At 44.0% G+C, this 22437-nt stretch overlaps 1 protein-coding gene across 1 annotated transcript in view; it reads right to left on the bottom strand.

The window, feature by feature from the left end:
- Window positions 1-22437, bottom strand: part of LOC141993703 (uncharacterized) — a 448175-nt gene that overhangs the window by 231676 nt on the left and 194062 nt on the right. The window contains exon 3 of the mRNA XM_074963248.1: window positions 12853-12932. Coding sequence (XP_074819349.1) covers window positions 12853-12932 — 80 coding nt within the window. The remainder of the gene's footprint in view (window positions 1-12852; window positions 12933-22437) is intronic.

Raw genomic sequence — 22437 nt, 5'->3', positions numbered from 1 at the left:
TCTGAGCAGTTTAACTATGGTGTGGGAGGTGAGGATCATAGGCGCCAACTCCATGGGTGCTCCGGGGAAATAAAATAGTGGGTGCTCAGCATCCCCGCAGATGAGCTCCTCCCGCTCTCCCCCAGTGTCTCCTGCCCACCAGTGATCAGCTGTTCAGCGTGTGCCGAAGGCATTGGGAGGAAGGGAGGAGTGGGGGTGGGAAAAGGCAGGGTGGGGGTGGGAGTTTGGGGGAAGGGATGGAGTCGGGGTGGGGCCTGGGGCAGAGCAGCAGTCAAGCACCTTCTGGAAAATTACAAAGTCAGCACCTGTGGTGGGGATTATGTGCACTCCAGCCCAACCTGGTCCTTGGTCTACTTCCTTCCCATGTGCAGTATCCGGAAACCATGTAGAGCCCATGATGGAGTCCTAGGAGAGGGGGTGAGAGAAATAATGCTGGGGAAATAGCAGACCTGCCTTGCCACATGAGACATCACATGGAATGCCCACCCATGACGGATCCTTTTCCCATATACAGCCTCAATCAATCAGTCCATACATGAACACTATATAAATACAACCCAGCAATACTGTAAAGTACTGTGAATATTAGGGTGTAAATAGTATGGGCATGTGTGTTTGCATGTAACTTTTCACTAGCACATACTGATCAAATACACCACCCAACACATTCCCTACAACAGTGTAGGGAGGCTGTGGGGAGCAGAGGGAGAGCCATCCTTATACCAGCAGAGCATTCTCCAGCACCTGATTTTGAAATAACCGTGCTAAGGTCCCCAGTCAAAATATAACAGCGTGAAGGACAGTCAGTCTAATTTAAAGCCAGTTAGATCAAAGATAAATTGCCAATCACCAGTTCCCAGACATAAGCTTTAACTTCCAGAAACACAGTCAGGTTAGCAGGCAGCAAAGCCTTTTGCATGTAGAACCATGTCCTTTACACACAGCCCAGAGCAGCAGGAGTCTTCCTGTTTATAAAAACATTTTGAAAGTTGCAGGTGCCAATTTGAATCCATTTTTGCAGTTACAAGTGCCACAGTTCCTCATTGTACCAAGATGGGTATTTGCCGATTACAGCCCAGGGCTGAGTTAAGCAGGGACTTGTGTTTGCCCTATCCCTACACTCCTGTGTATAGAGGCATTTAGCAGATCTGCCAATGTTTTATTACATAAGTAACAAACTCATGGGAAAACTTTCATATGCTCCGATTCTTATCCATCGCATATTCTATACATTATACCCTCTGGGTGACATTTAGGCATAAGGCCAGCACAGAGACCATGCACCAAGAAGTCCCTCATAAGCCCTCAAAATATGGGTTAAAGAGTACTTAAATGGTGCATATGCCTTGTGCTGGCCCTCTGCACAGGGATAGATTTCACCCTTTCAGAAGTGTGATTTAATATTTAGAATAAAATACGAAGGGAGCCACGACACAGAAGCAGTGTTCCTGGCTCTTCCACTAACTCACTAGGTGTCTTCAGACAACTCTCTTAACCTCTTTAACATTAAACCAGCTTTAAAATACTTACCTGCCACACAAGATCTCAGGAAGCCTAATTATTATTGTTAAGAAGGTGCTGTGAGCTCTTTGAATGAAAAAGTGCTATACAAATGCAAAATAGTATTATTTTAAAACTTACAAACTGGCTATTTTAGCCTCTGATTGGACTTCAGAACAGAGGTAGCTCTTACAAATGGCAGTGACATTATAAAAGTCCTTATGAAATACAGAAGCAGATTCACGTGGTCTTTTGATAACTGTTTTTCAGTCCTTTTCGTCATTATTTTGTAAGCTATTTTAATTAAAACAAGGACATCAGAGTCTACAAATGTACAAGTATCAGACAGAGAAAAATGGAAATGGTAGAACACGTCTAAGTTACTTTAAGGTAATTTCATATAAAAATAGACAGAAGGCAATAATTCATACTGTACTGTTTTAAAAAAAGACACAAAGTTTATCATAGGTTACTTATTGGCCTACTTGGCTGACATTTCAAAGTCCAATAAGTCTACATCTAAGCCTGAAACTTGGCAGACAAATCAAGTTTCTTTTTCTTGGTAGTAAAGTATCTGATCTTTTTCTGCATGTTCAAACAATCAGGATTAAAGTTAATTTATATAGCTTGCATTGCTGTTTAGATGTTAAGTGTTTTGACAAGGTAATTAAGAGAAATATTAAGAGAATATTTGTTCTAAATTTAAAATACAATCTAAAGCAGGTGCTAAATTTAAAACACAATGCACATTCTCCTCGCAAGAAAAGTTAACCTGATGCTCACCAAGCCAAATAAACTGGCAAATGTCAGACTTTAAGTGCATCTGTCTTAGAATTCAGGGGTTAAATCCTGGCCCCACTGAAGTAAACACCAAAGCTTCCATTTACTTCAATTGAACCAGGATTTCACCCCAGGACATTTCAAGTTTGGCATTTGTGATTACCAAGCCTCACAACAATTTCCCCATATTTTTAAACTTTTTTCCTCTCCCGTAATGGGCATCTGGTGCCACCGACACAAATCCAGTTGGGTTTGGAACTGTGATTGATTTCACATATGCTGTATATGTTTGGCAACACACACATTGATTTGACACCATACATCCAGTCAGTTATATGAATTAAGCAAATATGGTTTTTTCCATCCCTATCTAGTATATCCCACTGCCAATGGACAGTTGTTGCCAACAGTAAACTCTCTCTGTCTTTGAAATGACTCAAGCAATGGGATTATCACAATTGCCTATGGAGATTATTCTACATTCCAATCGATCTTAGTGTTAGGAAATGTTTCCTGATATTCAGCCTAAATCTACTTTTGCTCGATTTCATCCCTTTGCTGCTAGTAATATGTCTTTCAGCCAACATAAGAAATTACTTTTCCTCCTCATGGTTGGGACTCTTTAACTATTGTAGACAGTTCACATATCCCCTTTAGTCATTGTTTCCTAGTTTAGATTTTTCTTGTGGAAAGTACAATTGGAAGGGACCAGGAGACAGTTCTTTTACCACCAAGCACTCCTGTGAATGGAACTCTGGAAAAAGAAAAGCTCCTAATTTAAGTATATTAATGTGCAAATAAAACACTTTGGAATTGGAAGCTCTCTATCTGGAATTCTCTCTAAAAATGGAGTTAAAATCACAGTAGTCTGTGTAGAGCTTGGCGTTCACTAGGAAGAGAACATTTTCTAATTATTAAAGCACAAGAACTGGATTGTTGAATCTATTCCTGGCTCTGTCACTGAATTGTTGTGTGATCTGTGCCTCAGTTTTCCATTTACCTGCAATTTGGCTTCTCTAAAGATTCCTTCTTGAGGATCTCATGTTTCTACCATGTGACTGGCAGAAACTCCTGTAGCTTTCAAGGGGGGAGAAGAATGCCTTTAAAAATCTCCCCCAAAAGAATCTGGCCCTTTAAGGCATCATCACATCTACCTTATGCACAGACCTGATACCAAAACAACTAAATATTCCTCTGCTTCTCTGATGAGCAGTAAGGAAATGGTTACCTCTACTGTAAGAAAAAATTGTGACAAATGTACGATAGGCTGGCCAGGAAGTAAGTCATTCCCCGTTCTCAGAGAAAGGTGGACAGGTGAGTAGGAATCCAGTTAAATGCTACAATGGGCCATTTCCGCAACCCCCACTCAGTGTCTGTATGCTGGTACTCTTTTGTAAGCTGTATCTGGGGTGGAAAGGTATGACTAGCGTGCACTGCACTGCTGCCATCTCAGCTTCAGCCCAATGACACCACACTCTGCATATGTGGTGTCAGAAGAGGGCGGAGGAAGGAATGAGAATCACCATCCAGAACGTGCTCACATGCACAGAGTGACTCCAGCTGATAATTCCCAGTCCACTCACTAAACTGCAATGCCCCAGACCCCGGGCACCCTCACCAGTGCACAGCTCACTCTCCAGTACCCACAGCTAGAATGTCTGCTCAAAGCCTCACCCCGCACACCACTGTCAGCATCTAAAACCAGCTGCAATTTCTTGTCATGCCACCAAATGCCACAATTTTTGTGGCTACAAAGAATTGTGGGATTTTGATAGGTCACAGCAAGAAATCCCAGCTGGATATTGAAGTTGAGGTGGGAACAATGGATAAGAACCAGGCTAACTCTCCAAAAATTCATAGGGAGCCCTCTTAATTTCCTAATTAATAGGGTTATAGGGCTAGATTGTGACTGGCTTTTGCACAAAAGATTGAGAGGAAGTAGACACACAAAGATCTTCCATTCCCTTCCTCCACTTTCCCTTTAGGCCCCTGCTCCAGGCCAGTTACAACAGCCGCCTCTCCTAGCATGCTCTGCAGTGCTAACCAACAAACAGGCCTACTGCACAAAGCTCCCAGGAGTAATGTGCTAGGTAGATCAGCTTTTACAACCTCCTCATCTCTCTGGTTAAAAGTGTTGCTAGCATTTCTTTTTCTCTGTGCGTGTTATCTGATATGTTGACATGATAATGGACATTGTAATAAGATTCATTACATGTAATTTTTTTTGATACCTGAAAAAATGAAAAAATTACTAGGGAAGGTGGGAGAATTCAGGTTTCAAAGCTTGACTTTTTAATGTTTGGCTGTTTCTTGTCTACTGAAACATTTTGTAGTCAAATGTAACAAGTGAATGTGTGATTTATATTACAGTAAATTGAATTGACTACAGTAGCTGTTCTATGGGAACTGGCTGCCCACTGGGAAGCTACAAAGCTACCTTCACTCTCAGGTCTTACCCACACAGATGACTTAAAAAAAAAAAAAGTGTTGTATAACAGCAAAAGCCCACTGCCAAGATATCAGCATGGTATAGCCAAACCTTACAAACTAAGGTCATTGACTTCAAAGAAACTGATCACATGCTTAAAGTTAAACATATTCAGAAGTATTTGCAGGATGCGAGCCTCTGCTCTTTGTCCCTTATAAAATTCCTGTTTATCCTTTGTTTAAAAAAAAATCTCTGCTGAGGAGTAACAAGAATTTGATAAGGGACAATAAACAGCATATATAGAGAGAAAGCATACACATATGTAGAGAGAGTAGGTAGTCCCATACTAGAAATCCATCAGAGTGCATTTTACTTTTATTATTCATTATTTGTATGTGGTAGCATCTGGTCATGCATCAGGACCCTATCATGCTAGGCACTATGGAAACAGAAAAAAAGAGGGATCCTGCCCCAAAGCGCTGACAATCTCAGTAAAAGACAAAAGACAGATGGTGGATATAGACAGACTGATGGGGGAGCACATGGACATAGTGAGACAACGGTGGTCACCATGACAGGCTGTGGTCACCTAGCCATTGTTCAGTTTTTTGTGGTCACAGCAAAGGAGAGTTTTAAGAAAGAATTTGGAGATGGCTTGGTGGATTTTTACAGAGAGCTCCTCCCAAGCGTGGGAGGCCACATCTGAGAAAGCTAGGGTTGCCAACTTTCTAAATGCACAAAACCAAACACCCTTGCCCGCCCCTGCCCTGCCCCTTCCCCAAGCCCCTGCCCCCGCTCTCACTCCACCCACCCCCACCCCCCCCCGTCACTTGCTCTCTCCTACCCTCACTCACTTTCACTGGGCTGGGGCAGAGGGGTGAGCACTCTGGCTGCAGGTGTGGCCTCTGGGGTGGGGCTAGGGATGAGGGGTTTGGGGTGCAGGAGAGAGGGTTCCAGGCTGAGGCAGGGGGTTGGGGTGTGTGTGGTGGGTATGGGTGCCAGGTGGGGCCAGAAATGAGGGGTTCAGGGTGCTGGAGAGGGCTCTGGGCTAGGGCAGGGGTTTGGGGTGCAGGGGGAGGGGGATGAGGACTCTGGGGTGGGACTGGGAATGAGGGGTTTTGAGTGCAGGAGGGGGTTCAGGGCTGGGGCAGGGGGTTGGGGTGGGTGCGGGATCCCAGCAGCTCTTAGCGCGGCTCCCAGGAAGCAGCCACCAGGTTCCTGCAGTCCCTAGGTGCAGGGCGGCCAAGGAGGCTCCACACATTGCCCTTGCACCCGCAGTCACAGTTCCCAGCCAATGGGAGCTGAAGAGCTGGCATTAGGAATGGGGGTAGTGCAAGGAGAACTCCCTGGCTGCCCATGCACCTAGAGACTGCAAGAACATGGAGGCCGCTTCCAGGAGCCACACAGAGCCAGGGCAGACAGGGAGCCTGCCTTCGCCCTGACCGCCGCTGCACCGCCAACCGGACTTTTAACGGCCCAGTTGGCAGTGCCGACCAGAGCTGCCAGGGTCCCTTTTCAACTGGGCATTCTGGTCAAAAACTGGATGCCTGGCAACCCTAGAGAAAGCATGAAAGTTCTTGCTTGAAAATTTAAAAAGCAGGAATGGAGGCTGGTGTCCTGGCCAATGGGAGGTGGTAAATGACATCTCAACAGTGAGAGAGAGATGATAGGGAGCATGGAGATAGGTCGTGAAGGGCCTTGAAATTGAAGACAATCAGTTTGTGTTTGAGCCAGCGGAAACCAGTGGAGAGATACTAAGACAGGCATGACAGGTAAAGGCACATAGGCAATCAGCTAGCTGATCTTTGCAGCAGCATTTTGAGCACATGGTGTTCCTTCATCTCTCTGTTGTCTCTGGAGAGAAAAGAAGCAAGACTGTACTTATCAAGGCCAGAGAAGATGATGATGTTGCAGTAATCAAAATGCGACCTGATGAGGGCCTAGATAAAGTGATTTTGCTGTGTGGATGTGTGGAAAGGCTGGCTCTAACAGATGTTATGCAGGCAGAAGCAGCAAGATTTAGACATGGCCTAGACGTGGGGATCTAGAGAGAAAGCCAAGTTGAAGTGATGCCCCAGTTATAAGCTGAGTGACAGAGAGGTTGATGGGTTATTGTCAGTCACTGAGAAAGGAGGAAGGTGGGAGAGCTTGGGGAAAGATTCAGAGCTCTATTTTTGAACTGTGTTCAGAGAATTAACATGACATTGGCTTTAATCCATTAAGAGAAATATCAAATCCCACAGAAAGAATAAAGAGGACCCCATTTAATAGCTTAATAGACTAGTATTCATTAAATTTTATTTAGATTGTGCAGTAGGCTTCTTGGGGCAAGGGCAGCACCAGTAACATGGGGAAGTGCTTAACTAATAGTTCATAATAATTACTAATGATGTAAATGCTTTTTGCCATTTGTGGTTTGCTGCTTTAACACTAAATGATTTTAATGAAGTGGATAAAATGGAAATCAGAGCCTGGATACTGAAATGGTTTCAATGAAGCACCTAATTATCTTTTAGAACAGCCAGGAATGAGCATTAGATATCTTTAATAACTAATCTGACCAAAGCAAATTGGCCTTTGTCAGTATGCTATCAGAATATCTAAATGCTCCGTCATAACTAGAGCTGTCATTATAGACCTCATATAGGAAGTCACAGTTTACATGACACAAGTGAACCATAATGAAAAGTAAAGAGCTCAGACCTTTTTTCATTAAGACTTTAAATAAATTTTTAAGAGGTACCCAGTGGCTGTATTTGTGCCCAGTGGAACTCCTGGTCATAGGTGCCGACTCCATGGGTGCTCTGGGGCTAGAGCACCCATGGGGAAAAAAATGGTGGGTGCTGAGCACCAATCGGCAGCCCCCATCAGCTCTGCTCATCCCCCAGCACCTCCCGCCCGCTGGCGGGCACCATGGATCAGCGCCTCCCCCTCCCTCCCGCCTTCCGCAATCAGCTATTTCACAATGCACAGGAGGCTCTGGGGAGAAGGGGGTAGAAGCAAGGACATGGCGTGCTCAGGGGAGGGAGCAGAACTGGGCAGGAAGAGGCGGGGATGGGGCCTTGGGGGAAGGGGTGGAGTGGGGGAGCCTGCAGCAGAACCAGGTGTCAAGCACCCCCAGGCACTTTGGAAAGTCTGCACCTGTGGTCATGGTGCTGCCCACAGCAGCACCCACTGTGGCAGCTATGCCCCAGGGAGAGACTATGATGCAGAACCAGCCAGGAAGCACTGCTGATAGGGGAGAATGGGGCTGAGAGGGATCACCAATGACAATTCCCATGAGACAGCAGCTCCAGGATGCAGAGATTAATGTCAAATCTGACCTGAAGTGAAATGTTTTATTTATATTTTCCTGACAGAAAATTCTGCCAAAAATATCAATCTTTTCCCACAGAAAATCTCAATTTCAATAAAGCCTTATTTCCAATGAGAAAAAATTGTGTTCAAAATTTTTGTGCCTGCCCTCCCCAGGTATAGACTGCATATACCGCTTTGGAGCCCTGTAGTGGTAACACCTGGAATGCCCTGCAACCACAACTATTAAGGAGCTGTCACAGATCTTAGTGAGCATCCCCGGCTGGCCATTCAGTAGGACTGCCATGAGGGGAATCCAAACCTCTGTGCTCTGGATCTCCTAGTGTGCATTAAACTTCTGTAACCTTAGCAGGTTGCAGCACTGGTTCCTGCCTTGGCCTCTCTGGAAGATTTCCTGGACACATACTTTTAAGCTGCTACCACTTCTGGGAAATAAGGCTCTTCACTTCATCTACATTAGGCTTCAGGACCAGCGCTGACCCCCAAAGATACCCTAGTTACTTAATCACATCCCTCTCCCAGAACCCAACCCAATGGCATGATGAAGCTTCTGGTTTACAGTTTTAAACTCTCAGGGGAGAACACCACAGTTGTGACACAGTCAGCACACAACTTTGACAGTCTAACACCTTTATGCTCTTTTATACTTCATCACGTAAAGCACAGTTCATATAAACCTGAAACCACAATATCCCTCATTTTGTAGCTCACTTTTCTCTGGGTCTAGAAAGGCAGGCAGGGAGTCCAGTGCCTCATGCCATTATATGCTGGGTTGTTTCTCTCTCATGGACTAGAGGACAATGGCCCCTGAGCAGACCAGCTTCTGCCCTTTAAAAGCCTTCTGCCCATGTGTCACCATTACCAGCTTCCCCATGAGCACAGACCCCTGCCAGGTGACTTTGTTGCCAAGGCAACCTCCTCCTGCTACACCAGTTCTTCTGGCCAGGGACCAATCTTTTGTCTAGAGTGACTAGATTTCCAACAATTGGATATTAAAGTCAGTTACCCACTTGCTGGCTTCAGTATGGAGATCCAGGCCCACCCATTCCCTCTGTGCCCAGCCAGAGAACCTGTATGAAGTGATTGGCACCAATCTTTCCCAACCCCTTATTATTTCCTTGGACTGCTTCCCACCATGCCTCTCTTGCAGGCTGTTCCTCGCCCATCACCGTCTTCCTGGAGGACTTCTCACCAGTCTGCTGCTGAAGGGTCCTGCTCTCAGTGGCTTCTCAGCCTCTCTAGCAGCCATCCTACCTGTCCACTCTACTTTCCACAGCTGTTGTGAGGCCACCAGTCTGCCGCAGCTGAGCAAGCAGTCAGTTTTCCCGTTAATCCTTTAGCATCTGAGACAGCAAGAGGTATATACACCCCATGACAGCCTCATATTACTAAATAGGGGGTCCTCCACATAAGGAATGGCATTGCTGGTTCAGAAAAATACCCCATCCAGTTTTCCTCAGCTAGAGGAAAGGTTTCTGTGACACTCAGAATATGGAGAGAGTTAAAGTGGAGAGATCCTCTGGGAAGGAATCCTGAGCAGGGAGAAGAGAAAGAAATGCAAGCTTTTGTTTGTGTCTAGAATGTGCAGTCATAAATATATCCTTATCATCTGAGAGCATGGGTACAGACACCAGTATGCACATGTCCGCCACAGAGTGTAGCTTTTATTTCATGGGACAACTTTCCTTACCACAAATGTGCTATCTCTGGCTGCTGAATTGTTAGTGATCACACTATGTGTAAGGGCTGATCAGCCCTGGGAGATTATGGAAAGGGGTCAATGGATTGGCTACTTAGCCAAAACTTTTAGCTATCCCCAGGTGAGAGTGCCATCTCCCACACATATTGCAATATTTATTTATAGGCTTGTCTGTGGTGCTTATCATCTGTGTAATAACTAAAAGTCTCACAAACATTCATATATTTGTCCTCATGACACCCTGTGAGATAGAGCAGCGCTATTATCCCCATTTTACAGATGGGGAATGGAGGCGCTGTCAGGAATGAGGGCCTGCAGCTGCGCCTGTCCAGTCATCAGGCAGTCAATGAGTGCAGCTGGGCCAGTGGCTGCTCAATATACATACCTGTGGATTCTCTGCTTTCCTGTGCTTGCTTTGCTCCAATAATTTTGCTTTGTCTGCCTTGGAACCAACCTTGTTCCTGCCCTGCACCCCAGTCCTGTTCCAGCCTTGTTCCTACCTTGGAACTAGTCCTACTCCTGCCTTCCCTGAATTCACATACTCCAGTTCTGACTCCTGTTCTGACCACTAGGCTTGACTGCCTACGACCCAGTATCCTGACACACATGTCCAAAGTTATCTGGAAGGTCTGAGGAACTGAACCTGAGCCTTAACCACAAGAGTCCTCTGCCTCTCCCTGTCCTTTCCATAGCTCACTCCTTTTTCAAGTATGGCTTAGTTCTGTGGAATTTAATACAAAATTTGTTGTGTTCATTCTGTCCCTATTTGTCCCCTTCATGAACTGCCATGCAATTCCAGCACAGTTTACCATCTCTGCTCAAAAAGAGCCAGGATTAGAATAGCATAGCCCTTGCAGGTCAAAACAGAGGTCATTGGCAGCCTTGTGTGAGGATCGCTTGTAACACATCTGCCCACGCTATGCCTGGCTATAGAAAACACTATTATTTCTTTACTTTGCTAAGCACTATGTTTACCCACAATTAGTTTAAAAAGAAAGAGAAATATTCCTCTGAGGATGCATGACGAGATTCACTTTGTTGGTAAACTTTCAATGGGAGATCAAGTTCTTTCTTCAAAAGAACATGTAGGAAGAAGCTCATTTGTCTCTGCTTTGAAACAAAAGTTGTTGGCACACATGATTACCCCATTAATCAATTATGCCTTTTGTATTTATCTAGTGGGTCTGGTTTGCTTCTTCCTGGTATTTCCTTTATTGTTGTAAAGAATCCAGCATCTCCTTACATGTCATTGAATCTAGTTTATCCATCATATTTTGTTGATATCAATCAACACCTTGTTTAAAAGGGTAGAGTTGTTATAATAATTGTTCAATGATCAATAACATTACATGAATAGTGTGCAATCCAGTTGCATACATGGACCTCTGCAAATTCTTCTGTTCATCTAATTTTGTGTAAATATGAAAATATACAGCATCTGATCCTTTGTTGTGGCAAATTAATGTAATTGTATGGGAGCTGTGCCAATTTACTTTAGCTGAGGACCTGGACCACAAAATGGATTGTGTCAGTGTTTTAAATACACAGGCCCACAGCATATTTGAGAAGGATCTTATCTCCCCCTGAAGTGCATCAATTAAGGGACTAATTTCCCACTCTGCTACACCAATTTTACACCAGTATATCTCCATTGATATCAGTGGAGCTCCAGCACCACAAAACTAGTAAAACATAATAAAAAATCAAGCCCAGTGCATATGTGCTAAATTCCTCAATAAGTTAGCCTCATTATCTACAAAAACAGCTGACTCATTATTCAAAATATTATGCACTAAAAGTTATCATTTTAAAGAGGGAAGGTCAGAGCAAAAACCTCTACATTAAAACTCAAAACACACTCATCCGATAAAGTGAGCTGTAGCTCACGAAAGCTTATGCTTAAATAAATTTGTTAGTCTCTAAGGTGCCACAAGTACTCCTTTTCTTTTTAGTTATAAAAACAGTAAATCAAGCTAATAGATCCAACAAAAACATGAATCATCCAGCCTAGCAGACAATTTTTGAAACCCAGTAAAATGTAAACATGCCGCACAAGAGATGAGACAAAGTAAACATGTCACGCAAAAGAGAAGATGCAAGGCAAACAATATGAAGAAAGGCAATTATATGCTAATCTAATTCCAGGAAAAATCTATTTATTAGCAAATTTCAAAACAGCGGCAATTTTTTGGAGGGCTTAATTTACACCCACAAAATTCATCCCACCAATGCAGCCACCAGGGCATTGCAGGCATAATTTACACTCACAGTTTACATGCAAGTGCAATTCTGAATAGTTGTGTATCTAACAGATGGTGACACTCAGACAGTTAAATATGCAAGTACTCAGACTTGCTTACCCAGTTGATATTTTACTGGCACAACTTGTTCTGATCAAAGAGGAAAGGCTGGGACTCAGCCCTTTAAAAATGGACCCCATCATTCAAAATGTTCAGCTTGCGAGCCTAAAGTTAGACACGGACATTCATCTGTCATCCTAACTTCTGATGTGCTATGTGAGATTCTAACAACAGGAATAAACATGCACAACCAGAGAGAACTACTGTCCTGCAATAAATAAGATAATGAAAAGAAGCAGCAAACAGGGGAGTTTTGAGAGGCACTTCTCCAGATGGAGGAGAAGCAACGGTGTGACCCTCAGTGAGTTTGTAGTCTGTTCGTTTGTTTGTTGTGTGTTGGCTTGCTGGCCCTGTGCCTGTTTGATTGAAGTTTCTAGTGTGGTCTGTTTGGGAGGCTGTGCACTGAACCTAGTGGCCAGCTAGGCAAGGCTGAAAGCTTCCTAATGAGGCTCTAGCCTGTCATCGTTTGATCCCTTGGCAAGGGGCTTGGGATAACTCAGGGAGAACGGGGGTTCAAAAAGCCTGCTCGTAAATGACCAGAGGAGCTAGCAAACAGCAGGGTTTGGTGAGGGAGTTTAGAGGGACTGTGAGAGGCAGATACACCTAACAAACATTCTCTAAACTTGGGGCACTAAACCTCCCCCACAAAGAAAAAAAAAATCACATACAAGTAAAAAATCCCTACAAGAGTAAAAATAATACAGGCAGAATTCCAGCAACAGAGTGGGGGCTGTGCAGTTTATTGCACTGAATGCAGTATGTATGATTACCTTGCTGTGGGTGCAAGCAGCTCATGGTCCTCAGAGACAGAGTGCAGATTCTTGAAACCAGAGTGGCTGAACTGCAGGAGCTAAGGGAGACAGAGAGGTACATAGATGAGTCTTTCTGGGACACTGTAGCATGGTCCCAGCTCCAGTCTGACAGCCTTTGTGCTGCTGAGGAAGAGGAAAGTCTCGGGGAATGAGAACATTAATCTGAAGCAGAAGGAAATGATCCCATAGTTGGGACTTGGGACCCTCCTTCCAAATGATGTCCTGGCATCTCTTGCAGAGGGGATACCTCTCCGGAGCAGGGAACCCCTGTTGTTAGAAGAGACAGATAACAGTAATGGGGGATTACATTATTAGATTAGATAGTTGGGTTTGTGATGACTGGGAGAACCACATGGGGAATTGCCTGCCAGGTGCAGACCTCTCAAGACATCTAGACAGGCTTATGTGCAGTGCTGGGGAGGAGCTGGTTGTATGCACCATTGACACAGGTAAAGGAAGAAAAGGGGTCCTGGAGGTCAATTTTAGGCTGTTAGGTAAGAGATTAAAGTCCAGAACCTCCATGGTAGCATTCTCTGAAATGCTTCCAGTTCTACACACAGGGCCAGTTAGAAAGGCAGAATTTCAGGGTCTCAATGCATGGATCAGATGATAGTGTTCAGAAGAGGGATTTAGGTTAATTAGGAACTGGGGAACCTTTTGGGAAAGGAGTAGCCTATACAGGAACCAAAATGGAACCAGATTGCTGGCATGTAAAATAAAAAAGGTAGCAGAGAAGTTTTTAAACTAAGAGATGGGGGAAAGCCGGCAGGTGCAGAGGAACGTATGGTTCGGATAGAGTCACTCCTTAGGGAAGAATTCATTAAAGGGGATACTCTATACCACAGGTGCTGACTTTTCAAAGTGCTGGGGAAACAACACCCCCGGCTCTGCCCCGGACCCCGCCCCCGCCCCGCCTCTTCTGCTCTACTGCCGCCCTGCCTCTTCCTGCCTGTTCCTCCCCCAAGCATGCCACGCCCTTGCTCCTTCCCCCTCCCCTGCAGCCTCCTGCACACCACAAAATAGCTGTTCGTGGCGGGCATGGGGAGAGAGGGGGATGCGCTGATCCGCAGGGCCCGCTGGTGGTTAGGAGGCACTGGGAGGTGTCAGGGGAGCTGATAGGCGGGCTACCAGTGGGTGCTCAGCACCCACCATTTTTTCCCCAGGGGTGCTCCTGCCCCAGAGCAGCAACAGAGTTGGCACCTATGCTCTATATCATAGTAAAGAGGAGAGACTAGAAGTTGGTAAGTACAAGAGGTGAAGAGAAACAGTCAAACAAAAATAGAGTCCCATTCAATTACATCACATGAAGGCAAACAACTAAACATTGACAAATTTGATAAGTGCTTGTACAGAAATACTAGAAGTCTAAATACTAAGGTGGGTCCACTTGTGTGCCTGGTATTAAATGAAGAATACAAATATATACATATATATACACAAATATATAGGAATGACAGAATAGGTCACACTGGTGGGGGAGTGAAACTGTACGTGAAAGAAAGCATGGAGTCAAATATAGTAAAAATGTTAAATGAATCAAACTGTACCACAGAATCTGTATGTATAGAAACTCCATGCTTGAATACTAGGAGTACAGCAGTCGGAATACATACCAACCAACCTGATGAGGATGTTGATGGTGACTGTGGAATGCTCAGGGAGATGAGAAAGGTTACAAACATAGAAAACCCAATATAATGGGAGGTTTCAACTATCCTCATACTGATGGGAACATGTCACTTCAGTGTGGGATACAGAGATAAAATTTCTAGACACCATTAATGACTACCTCTTGGAGCAGTTAGTCCTGGAACTCACAAGGGGAAAGAGTGTTCTTGGCTTAGTCTGAAGTGGAGCACAGGATCTGGTCAAAGAAGTGAATATAGCTGAACTGCTTGGTAATAGTGACCATATGTAATTAAATGTAATATCCTTGGGGCGGGGGGGGGGGGTAATCAAAGAAACCCATCACAGTAGCATTTAACTTCAAAAAGGGGAGTTACACAAAAACCAACAGGCTAGTTAAACAGAAATTAAAAGGAACAGTCACAAGAGTGAAAAGCCTGCAAGCTGCATGGAAACTTTTTTAAAATACCATAATAGATTCTCAAACTTTATGTATATCCCAAATTTTTAAAAAAGTAAGAGGACTAGAAAAATGCTACCATGGTTAAAGAGAGTAAAAGAGACGGTTAGAGGCAAAAAGGCATCCTTTAAAAATTGGAAGTCAAATCCTATTGAGAAAAATAGAAAGGAGCATAAACTCTGGCAAGTCAAATGTAAAAATATAATTAGGCAGGCCAAAAAAGAATTTGAACAGCAACTAGCAAAAAACTCAAAAACTAACAGCAATTTTTTAAAGTATATCAGAAGCAGGAAGCCTGCCAAATAATCAGTGGGGCCACTAGATGATCAAGGTGCTAAAAGAACACTCAAAGAAGACAAGGCCATTGCAGAGAAACTAAACGAATTCTTTGCATCGGTCTTCACTGCAGAGCATGTGAGGAATATTCCCACACTTGAGCCATTCTTTTTAGGTGACAAATCTGAGGAACTGAGGTGTCAGTAGAGGAGGCTTTGGAACAAATTGATAAATTAAACAGCAATAAGTCACCAGGACCAGATGGTATTCACCCAAGAGTTCTGAAGGAACTCAAATATAAAACTGCAGAAGAACTGTGGTATGTAATCTCTGTCTTAAATCAGCCTCTGTACCAGATGCCTGATGGATAGCTAATATTATATCAATTTTTTAAAAAGGCTCCAGAGGCGATACTGGCAATTACAGGCTGGTAAGCCTAATTTCACTACCAGGCAAATTGATTGAAACCATAGTAAAGAACAGAGTTATCAGACACCTAGATGAACACAATATGTTGGGGAAGAGCCAACATTGTTTTTGCAAAGGGAAATCATGCCTCACCAGAATTTTTATAGGCAGTAAACAAATATGTGGGCAAAGGGGATCCAGTGGGTTTAATATATGTGGACTTTCAGAAACCCTTTGACAAGATCTTTAACCAAAGGCTCTTAAGCAAAGTAGGAAGACATGAGATAAGAAGGAAGTCCTCTCATGGATCAGTAACTGGTTAAAAGATAGGAAACAAAGAGTAGGAGTAAAGGGTCAGTTTTCACAGTAGAGAGAGGTAAATAGCGGGGTCTCCTAAGGAACTGTACTGGGATGAATGCTATTCAATATCTTCATAAATGATCTGGAAAAAGGGGTAAATACTCAGGTGGCAAAGTTTGCTGATGATACTAAATTACTCAAGACAGTTAAGTCCAAAGCTGACTTGAAGAGTTACAAAGGGATCTCACAAAACTGAGTAACTGGCAATAAAACGGCAGATAAAATTCAGTGTTGATAAATGCAAAGTAATGCACAATGGAAAACATAATCCCAACTATACATACAAAGTGACGGGGTCTAAATTAACTGTTACCACACAAGAAAGAGATTGTGGATAGTTCTCCGAAAACATCCATTCAAATGTGCAGTGGCACTCAAAAACCAGAATGGGAAGAACCATTAGGAAACGGATAGATAGGACAGAAAATATTATGCCAATATATAACACCACCTTGAATACGGCACACAGTTCTGATCAGCCCATCTCAAAAAATATATGTATTAGAATTGGAACAGGTACAAAGAAGGGCAACAAAGAGGATTAGGGGTGTGGAACAGCTTCCAGATGAGAAGAGATTAAAAAGACTGGGACGGGTTTAGAAAAGTTTAGAAAAGAGACAACTAAGGAGGGATATGTTAGAAATTGATAAAATAATGAACTGTGTGGAGAAAGTGAATAAGGAAGTGTTATTTACCCCTTCACATAACACAAGAACCAGGAGTCATTCAACGAAATTAATAGGCAGCAGGTTTAAAACAAACATAAGGAAGTACTTCACACAATGCACAGTCAACCTGTGGAACTCATTGCCAGGGGATGTTGTGAAGGCCAAAAGTATAACTGGGTTAAAAAAATAATTAGATAAATTCATGGAGGCTAGTTCCACCAATGGCTATTACCCAAGATGGTCAGGGATGAAATCCCATTCTCTCGGAGTCCCTAATCCTCTGACTAGGACTGGAGAATAGGGGATGCGTCACCCAATAAATTGTACAGGTCTATTTATTCCCTCTGAAGCATTTGGCAATGGTCACTGTCCGAAAATAGGATATTGGGACTAGTTGGGTCTCACCCGGTATGGCTGTTCTTATGAAATCTAGTAAATGGGGTCTAGATCTGGAACCCCTGCTCATTCTGAGCAATTCTTACTCATGTGAGGAAGTACCTATCAACATGAGTGATGATTCCAGCGTTGGACTCTCAGAGGGGAAAACATAAGAGCTGCATGAAACCTTCCCAATTCAGTTTGCAAGAAGTTTATGAGTAAGAGTATGAGAGCCTTTTTTAGGGGCTTATAGGCCCTGAAGTTTTAAAAAAGTTCATATTCAAGTGGTCAGTGTTTCATTTTCATGTGGTAAAGGCTCATTGTGAATATATATGCAAGGTTGTGGTTGAACAGCTTGATCAGACAGTTCGACTAAAATTCAACCCCTCTTTCTTTCAGAAATCATGTAACATTGGTTTTCGCTGAGACGCACAGTCACCATCGGAGAGGTTCAGCCAGTCAAGGTAGAAAGTAAATTTAATTGCAAAAGGCATCTGGCCAGTTCACTCTAACCAAGGATGATTCCAAGTACTTCCAAGGGTGGAGGTGAGCTGGAGGAAAAAGCATCTTGTGAGCACGTTCAAATACAATTATTGTGAACAGGATTTCACTGCCAATCCAAACTGTGTCTAGTGGATTTTTCACAAGCAAGGCAATGCACAAGAGAAATAAATTGCAAATCCCTAGAACATGTACAACCAAAGATGGAAACAATAAGGCACCAATAACATAAAAGCACTTCAAGGCCTAAGAGAAACTTAACCAGTTTTGAGTCAGATCCTGTACACACATACTCTTAAGTGCTGTGCTTTGTGAATAGTAACCATTTGCAGAATTAGATCCTTATGCAGACCATACACTTAAAATGTCATAACTATTGGGCTGGGCAAAACCATAAATAAAACAAATGCGACTGGAAACAAATTTTCATTAGAAATAATTAGTAACTTTTTCCAAGACAAAACAAAATAAGAACAAAATGAGATGCATTTATTGAATGAACAAGAAAAAATATCTTTGTAAAACAGACTTTTCCCCTGTACCTCCCCCTCTGGACCCAGCTGCTTTTCATACATCTATGATATTCTTTGTGTCAAATAAACTGCTTATATTTTTCCTAAACGAAGCCCACTTTGCTTCTTTTCCCCAGTCAGTCCAGACAGATGGCAAGTAAAGACAACACTTTAGCATCAATCTGGTGGAAAACCCTTGCTGAAGTGCATTTGCCAAGAAGAAACAGACTAAACATTCATCAGGTCAAATAAAGATGTGTGTTTTACAGGCTAGAGGTACTAAACTTCTTGAGACTCAGAGAATTAGAATAGTAGCCAATGTGTTAAAGTGCTTGCAAGGAGCAGCTACACTGCTTCACCTAAAATCACACCACAGTAGCCTCTGAATTCTTATTGAAGTGACAATATTCTCTCAAATCAAACAAGAATGGACACTTTCTAAAAACCTTATCAGCAGGGAGATACTTGTTTTATTTTTTCACTGAAGATATGTAAGAGGTTTGGTATCTTTCTGTACCAGTGCATTTCTCCAATGGGGAGGGATAGAATTTGGGGAGCAGGGGTTGCAAAATGAATGTGCTCCTAATTTGAAATCTTACCATGGAATCTTATAAAAATTATATAATTCACAAGTAAGCTAGCATGCCTGAGGGGTGTGGGTAAGTACATGCCTTGGGCTGTGGCCTGGCCCCAAACCCATGCCACTGTGCAGTGTGGAGGGGGGTAAGGGGCATGTACCCAGTCTCAAGTTTCAGTAATCGTTTACCCACAGTCCCACAATGCACTGAATTCTTTCTTTCCTCATGACCCTTACCCACCCTATAAAGGTCCCTCCCCATCCTCACTCTTTGCTGTTTTCACCAGTAGTAGCTGTGCTGACCACATCAGCTTTCTGCTGCACTCTTGATCAATATGGGTGAAAATGGATCCTGCTCTGAGAACAGCTGCCTGTCCCACTGACCACACACGGGTGCTGATCAATGTGTGGTCAGTGTCCGATAAACCTGAGGAGGACCCCAAGCAGGAACCAGAACCCAAGGCTGCTCAGTTACAATGGATCCCTCACCCTCCCTGCCTATATCCCTTCTTGTTCTGGGGCTATACGCCGGATTTTAAGCTCAGCCCTCACTTCAATCCAATGGTCCCCAAGCAACACATGGCTATAAATCAATTATTTTATTATGCATTTGGCAGACACTATATTGAAAAGCAAATAATTAATGAACAATTATTGTGCTCCATTGTCTGTGCACTTCTCAGCCAGCACGTAGGCAGCAATGGTCAGGGGTAGCGGTTTCTTCTTAAAAGTGGGGGGGGAAGGGGGGAAAACAACAGGAGGCCACACCCCTCCATGTCCCCACTCCTGCTCTCCTCTTCCCCCAGAGGGCCCATCCCCTGGCCAAGCTGGAAACCAGAGCCAGGCCAGGAAGCCCGGGCCCCTCCACCTGCCCCGGCACCGTAGCAATGATCCTGGGGCAACGCAGACCAGGGGAAGGGAGAGAATACATTTTAAAAGGCCCTGTTTGAGGATGGGACAGTTGTAGGAAACTTCTGTGTTCTCCAAATGGTGGAATAATGGAAATGTTGGCCAGACTAAAGAAGACATGGCAAACTAGCAGCCCCTGGAAGGAACTGCCACTCTCCACTCCCACCCCTTTGGAGACACTATGAAAAACTTTTAAAAAAATTAGTACATTTATCTTACCATTATTAGCCTCAGCTCCTTCTTCCTGGGCTGCAAAAGTTGTCTGAGAAGCAAGGCGGTCTAACAGTTGCATGCCTGGAATGCTGAAAAGTATCAAAACTTTGGCCACCTACAGTATGTTATGTCATGTGGCTTACTCCAAAAGAAATATAGATAGATAGATAGATAGATTAGATAGATACCCTTGTCTCTGAATTGGCAGGACCTTCAGCTCTCAAAAGGGAAACCATTCCACCAGGCGGACAAGAGCAGCACCCACAGAAAGCAGAGGCAGAAGGAGAAGAACCTTGGAGGAGCTGCTTATTGGCAGAACCAAGAGAAGTTTGAGTTCCTTAAGGGCACAGGAGCATTGGCCTCTTCAACGGGAAGAGACACGGATTAACTGGTCCATGGAGCAGGAAGGAACATGGAACATGCCAAAGGAAACAGAAGCAATCCCTAACAGAGAGGCTGATAGACCTGGTGACTGAATGAGTTCAGGGTCTGCCTGCTGCCATGGTCATTTCACCGTCCATGAATCACTACCACCTCCTCATCCTGCTGCTGCCCATGGTGCTGCTGCGGTGGAGAATCCATCCTCCCCTTCCCTGAGTGACCAGGAGGAGCCTGCAGGACTCCACTGGCACCTAAAACTCCTTGCATAGGGAGCCCCCCACACACACAAACACACACAAATGTCCAGCATAGGAACAAAGAGCCTGTGGGAGTTGTGAACCCCATCAAGTACCTGTCTCCAAAACCCTGGCAGGCAGACCTCCCCATTTGTCCTCAAGAATAATTTTCCCATCGTTCCCCACTTGTCATGGGTACAGCAAGGAGACTGGTGCAGCTCTATTAACATTTGGCCATTGTTCCTGTTATATTTTGTTGGTTTCCATATTTTTTTAAAAAATATTTTACTTACATGTACCTTATAGTACTTTTAAAAGTGTTGTAGTTTCCCTGATTTGTGTGTGGACCCTCCTTCCTAGGTATGATGAATAGAGATGTTTTCAGGTTCAGGATGGGGCCCAGTGATTCATAGCACATGAATTGGAATGGTGCAATTGTCTGGTGCCCTCATACCGCAAAACACTTTTCTGTCCATTCCACACCCACCCACACCACAGGTTCAAAAATATCTAAAGTCCCAAGAAGAACGAGGAGTACTTGTGGCACCTTAGAGACTAACAAATTTATTTGGGCATAAACCCAAGGTTACACAAGAAGGGCGGGGAAAGTGTGTTAGTATTATGTGCTTACAGAAAGTACTACTAATTCTAAATGCACCATAACTCACAACAGAGAAAATGGGGAGACAAACGTTTTTATGGCGTAGTTCACATGAAGAAAAACAACAATACAGACATCTGCCACTCCCAAGTGATTAAATATTTAACTGGCCCCGTCCTTTGCCCCCAAAACCTTTATCAGTTTCAACCTTAGTAGTGATTAGTGCTCCAAAACAGCCAATAAGTTGCAGTTAGCACTGCTGACAATGAATGGTTACGGGAAAGAATGGGTGCACATGTGCACACACCAAAGCAAACGTTGATAAGGTCATTAAGGGAGATTGAGTGTTCCCAATAACAGAGGTCTGTAAACAAGTGTGAACAGTGAAGACAAAAGCATTTCACAATGACCGCATTTCAAGTCAGCCACCCACCCTCTACAGCACAAACACAACCCCTGAAGGTGTTAACCCAGTGATAATTGCCTGTAATGGGTGAATAGTCACAGGAAGGAATAGCTAATGACCTTCAGCTACAGAGGAACAAAACTCTCACAAAGCCACATAGCCCCATAAGTGTGTGCCGATGTTCCCTCCTACTTTTCCAGCTGCCACCCAGGGTGTGAAAATGTCCCTCGGCACAGCCAGATGTCATCCTCTGCCTCCCTGCTGGGCCAAGACATGTGCACATATGGCATCCCTGATTTCCCTTGGCCACTAGGAACCAGTCCTAGTGTGCAGATGGGTGGGTTCCAGCAGCCTGTACAGAGTTTGCAAAAAGAAAAGGAGTACTTGTGGCACCTTAGAGACTAACCAATTTATTTGAGCATAAGCTTTCGTGAGCTACAGCTTGGTCTTTTTGCGAATACAGACTAACACGGCTGTTACTCTGAAACCTGTACAGAGTTTGTAAGTCAGACTTGTCCTGAGCCCACCTGGGACAGAAGCACTCCTCTTTACCCTCACAAATGTCATAGCATGCACCAGTCGACAATTAGACTACTGGCACTGGCCACACTGGCAAGCAGCCGGGTGCATAAGCAGCACCAATAAGATTGCAGCCTACCAAATGGGCACTCCACAACCATTCTGCAGCTACTGAGTTTGTAATTGAATTCCTTTTTTCCAGGGTCATTGATGTTGGGGTATGGTTTCCTGGGACAAACTAGGAGCAGGTGTAATCCACATACCTCCTGGGTGTGGTGTTCTGTTCCATCTAGTGGCACTGAGAAATTAGTGAGTCTGCTCTACAGCCTTAGCTAAGGGCCACATGGCTTTTAGTTTATGCAATAGAGGCTCATGCATTTAGCTCCAGAGGTGCCCATTTAGATCCCGCCCGCCGACGATTGGGGTCTGTTGGTGTTACAAGTGCGGGCTCATCTAGGATTTCAGCTGGGAAGTCTCTGAAGATCGGGACATGCTTCCTCAACTAGGGGAAG

Source organism: Natator depressus, chromosome 9 (genome assembly GCF_965152275.1).
Source record: "Natator depressus isolate rNatDep1 chromosome 9, rNatDep2.hap1, whole genome shotgun sequence".
Taxonomy (NCBI): domain Eukaryota; kingdom Metazoa; phylum Chordata; order Testudines; family Cheloniidae; genus Natator; species Natator depressus.
The sequence above is the reverse complement of the archived record's forward strand: the minus strand, read 5'-3'. Positions and strand labels throughout refer to the sequence as shown.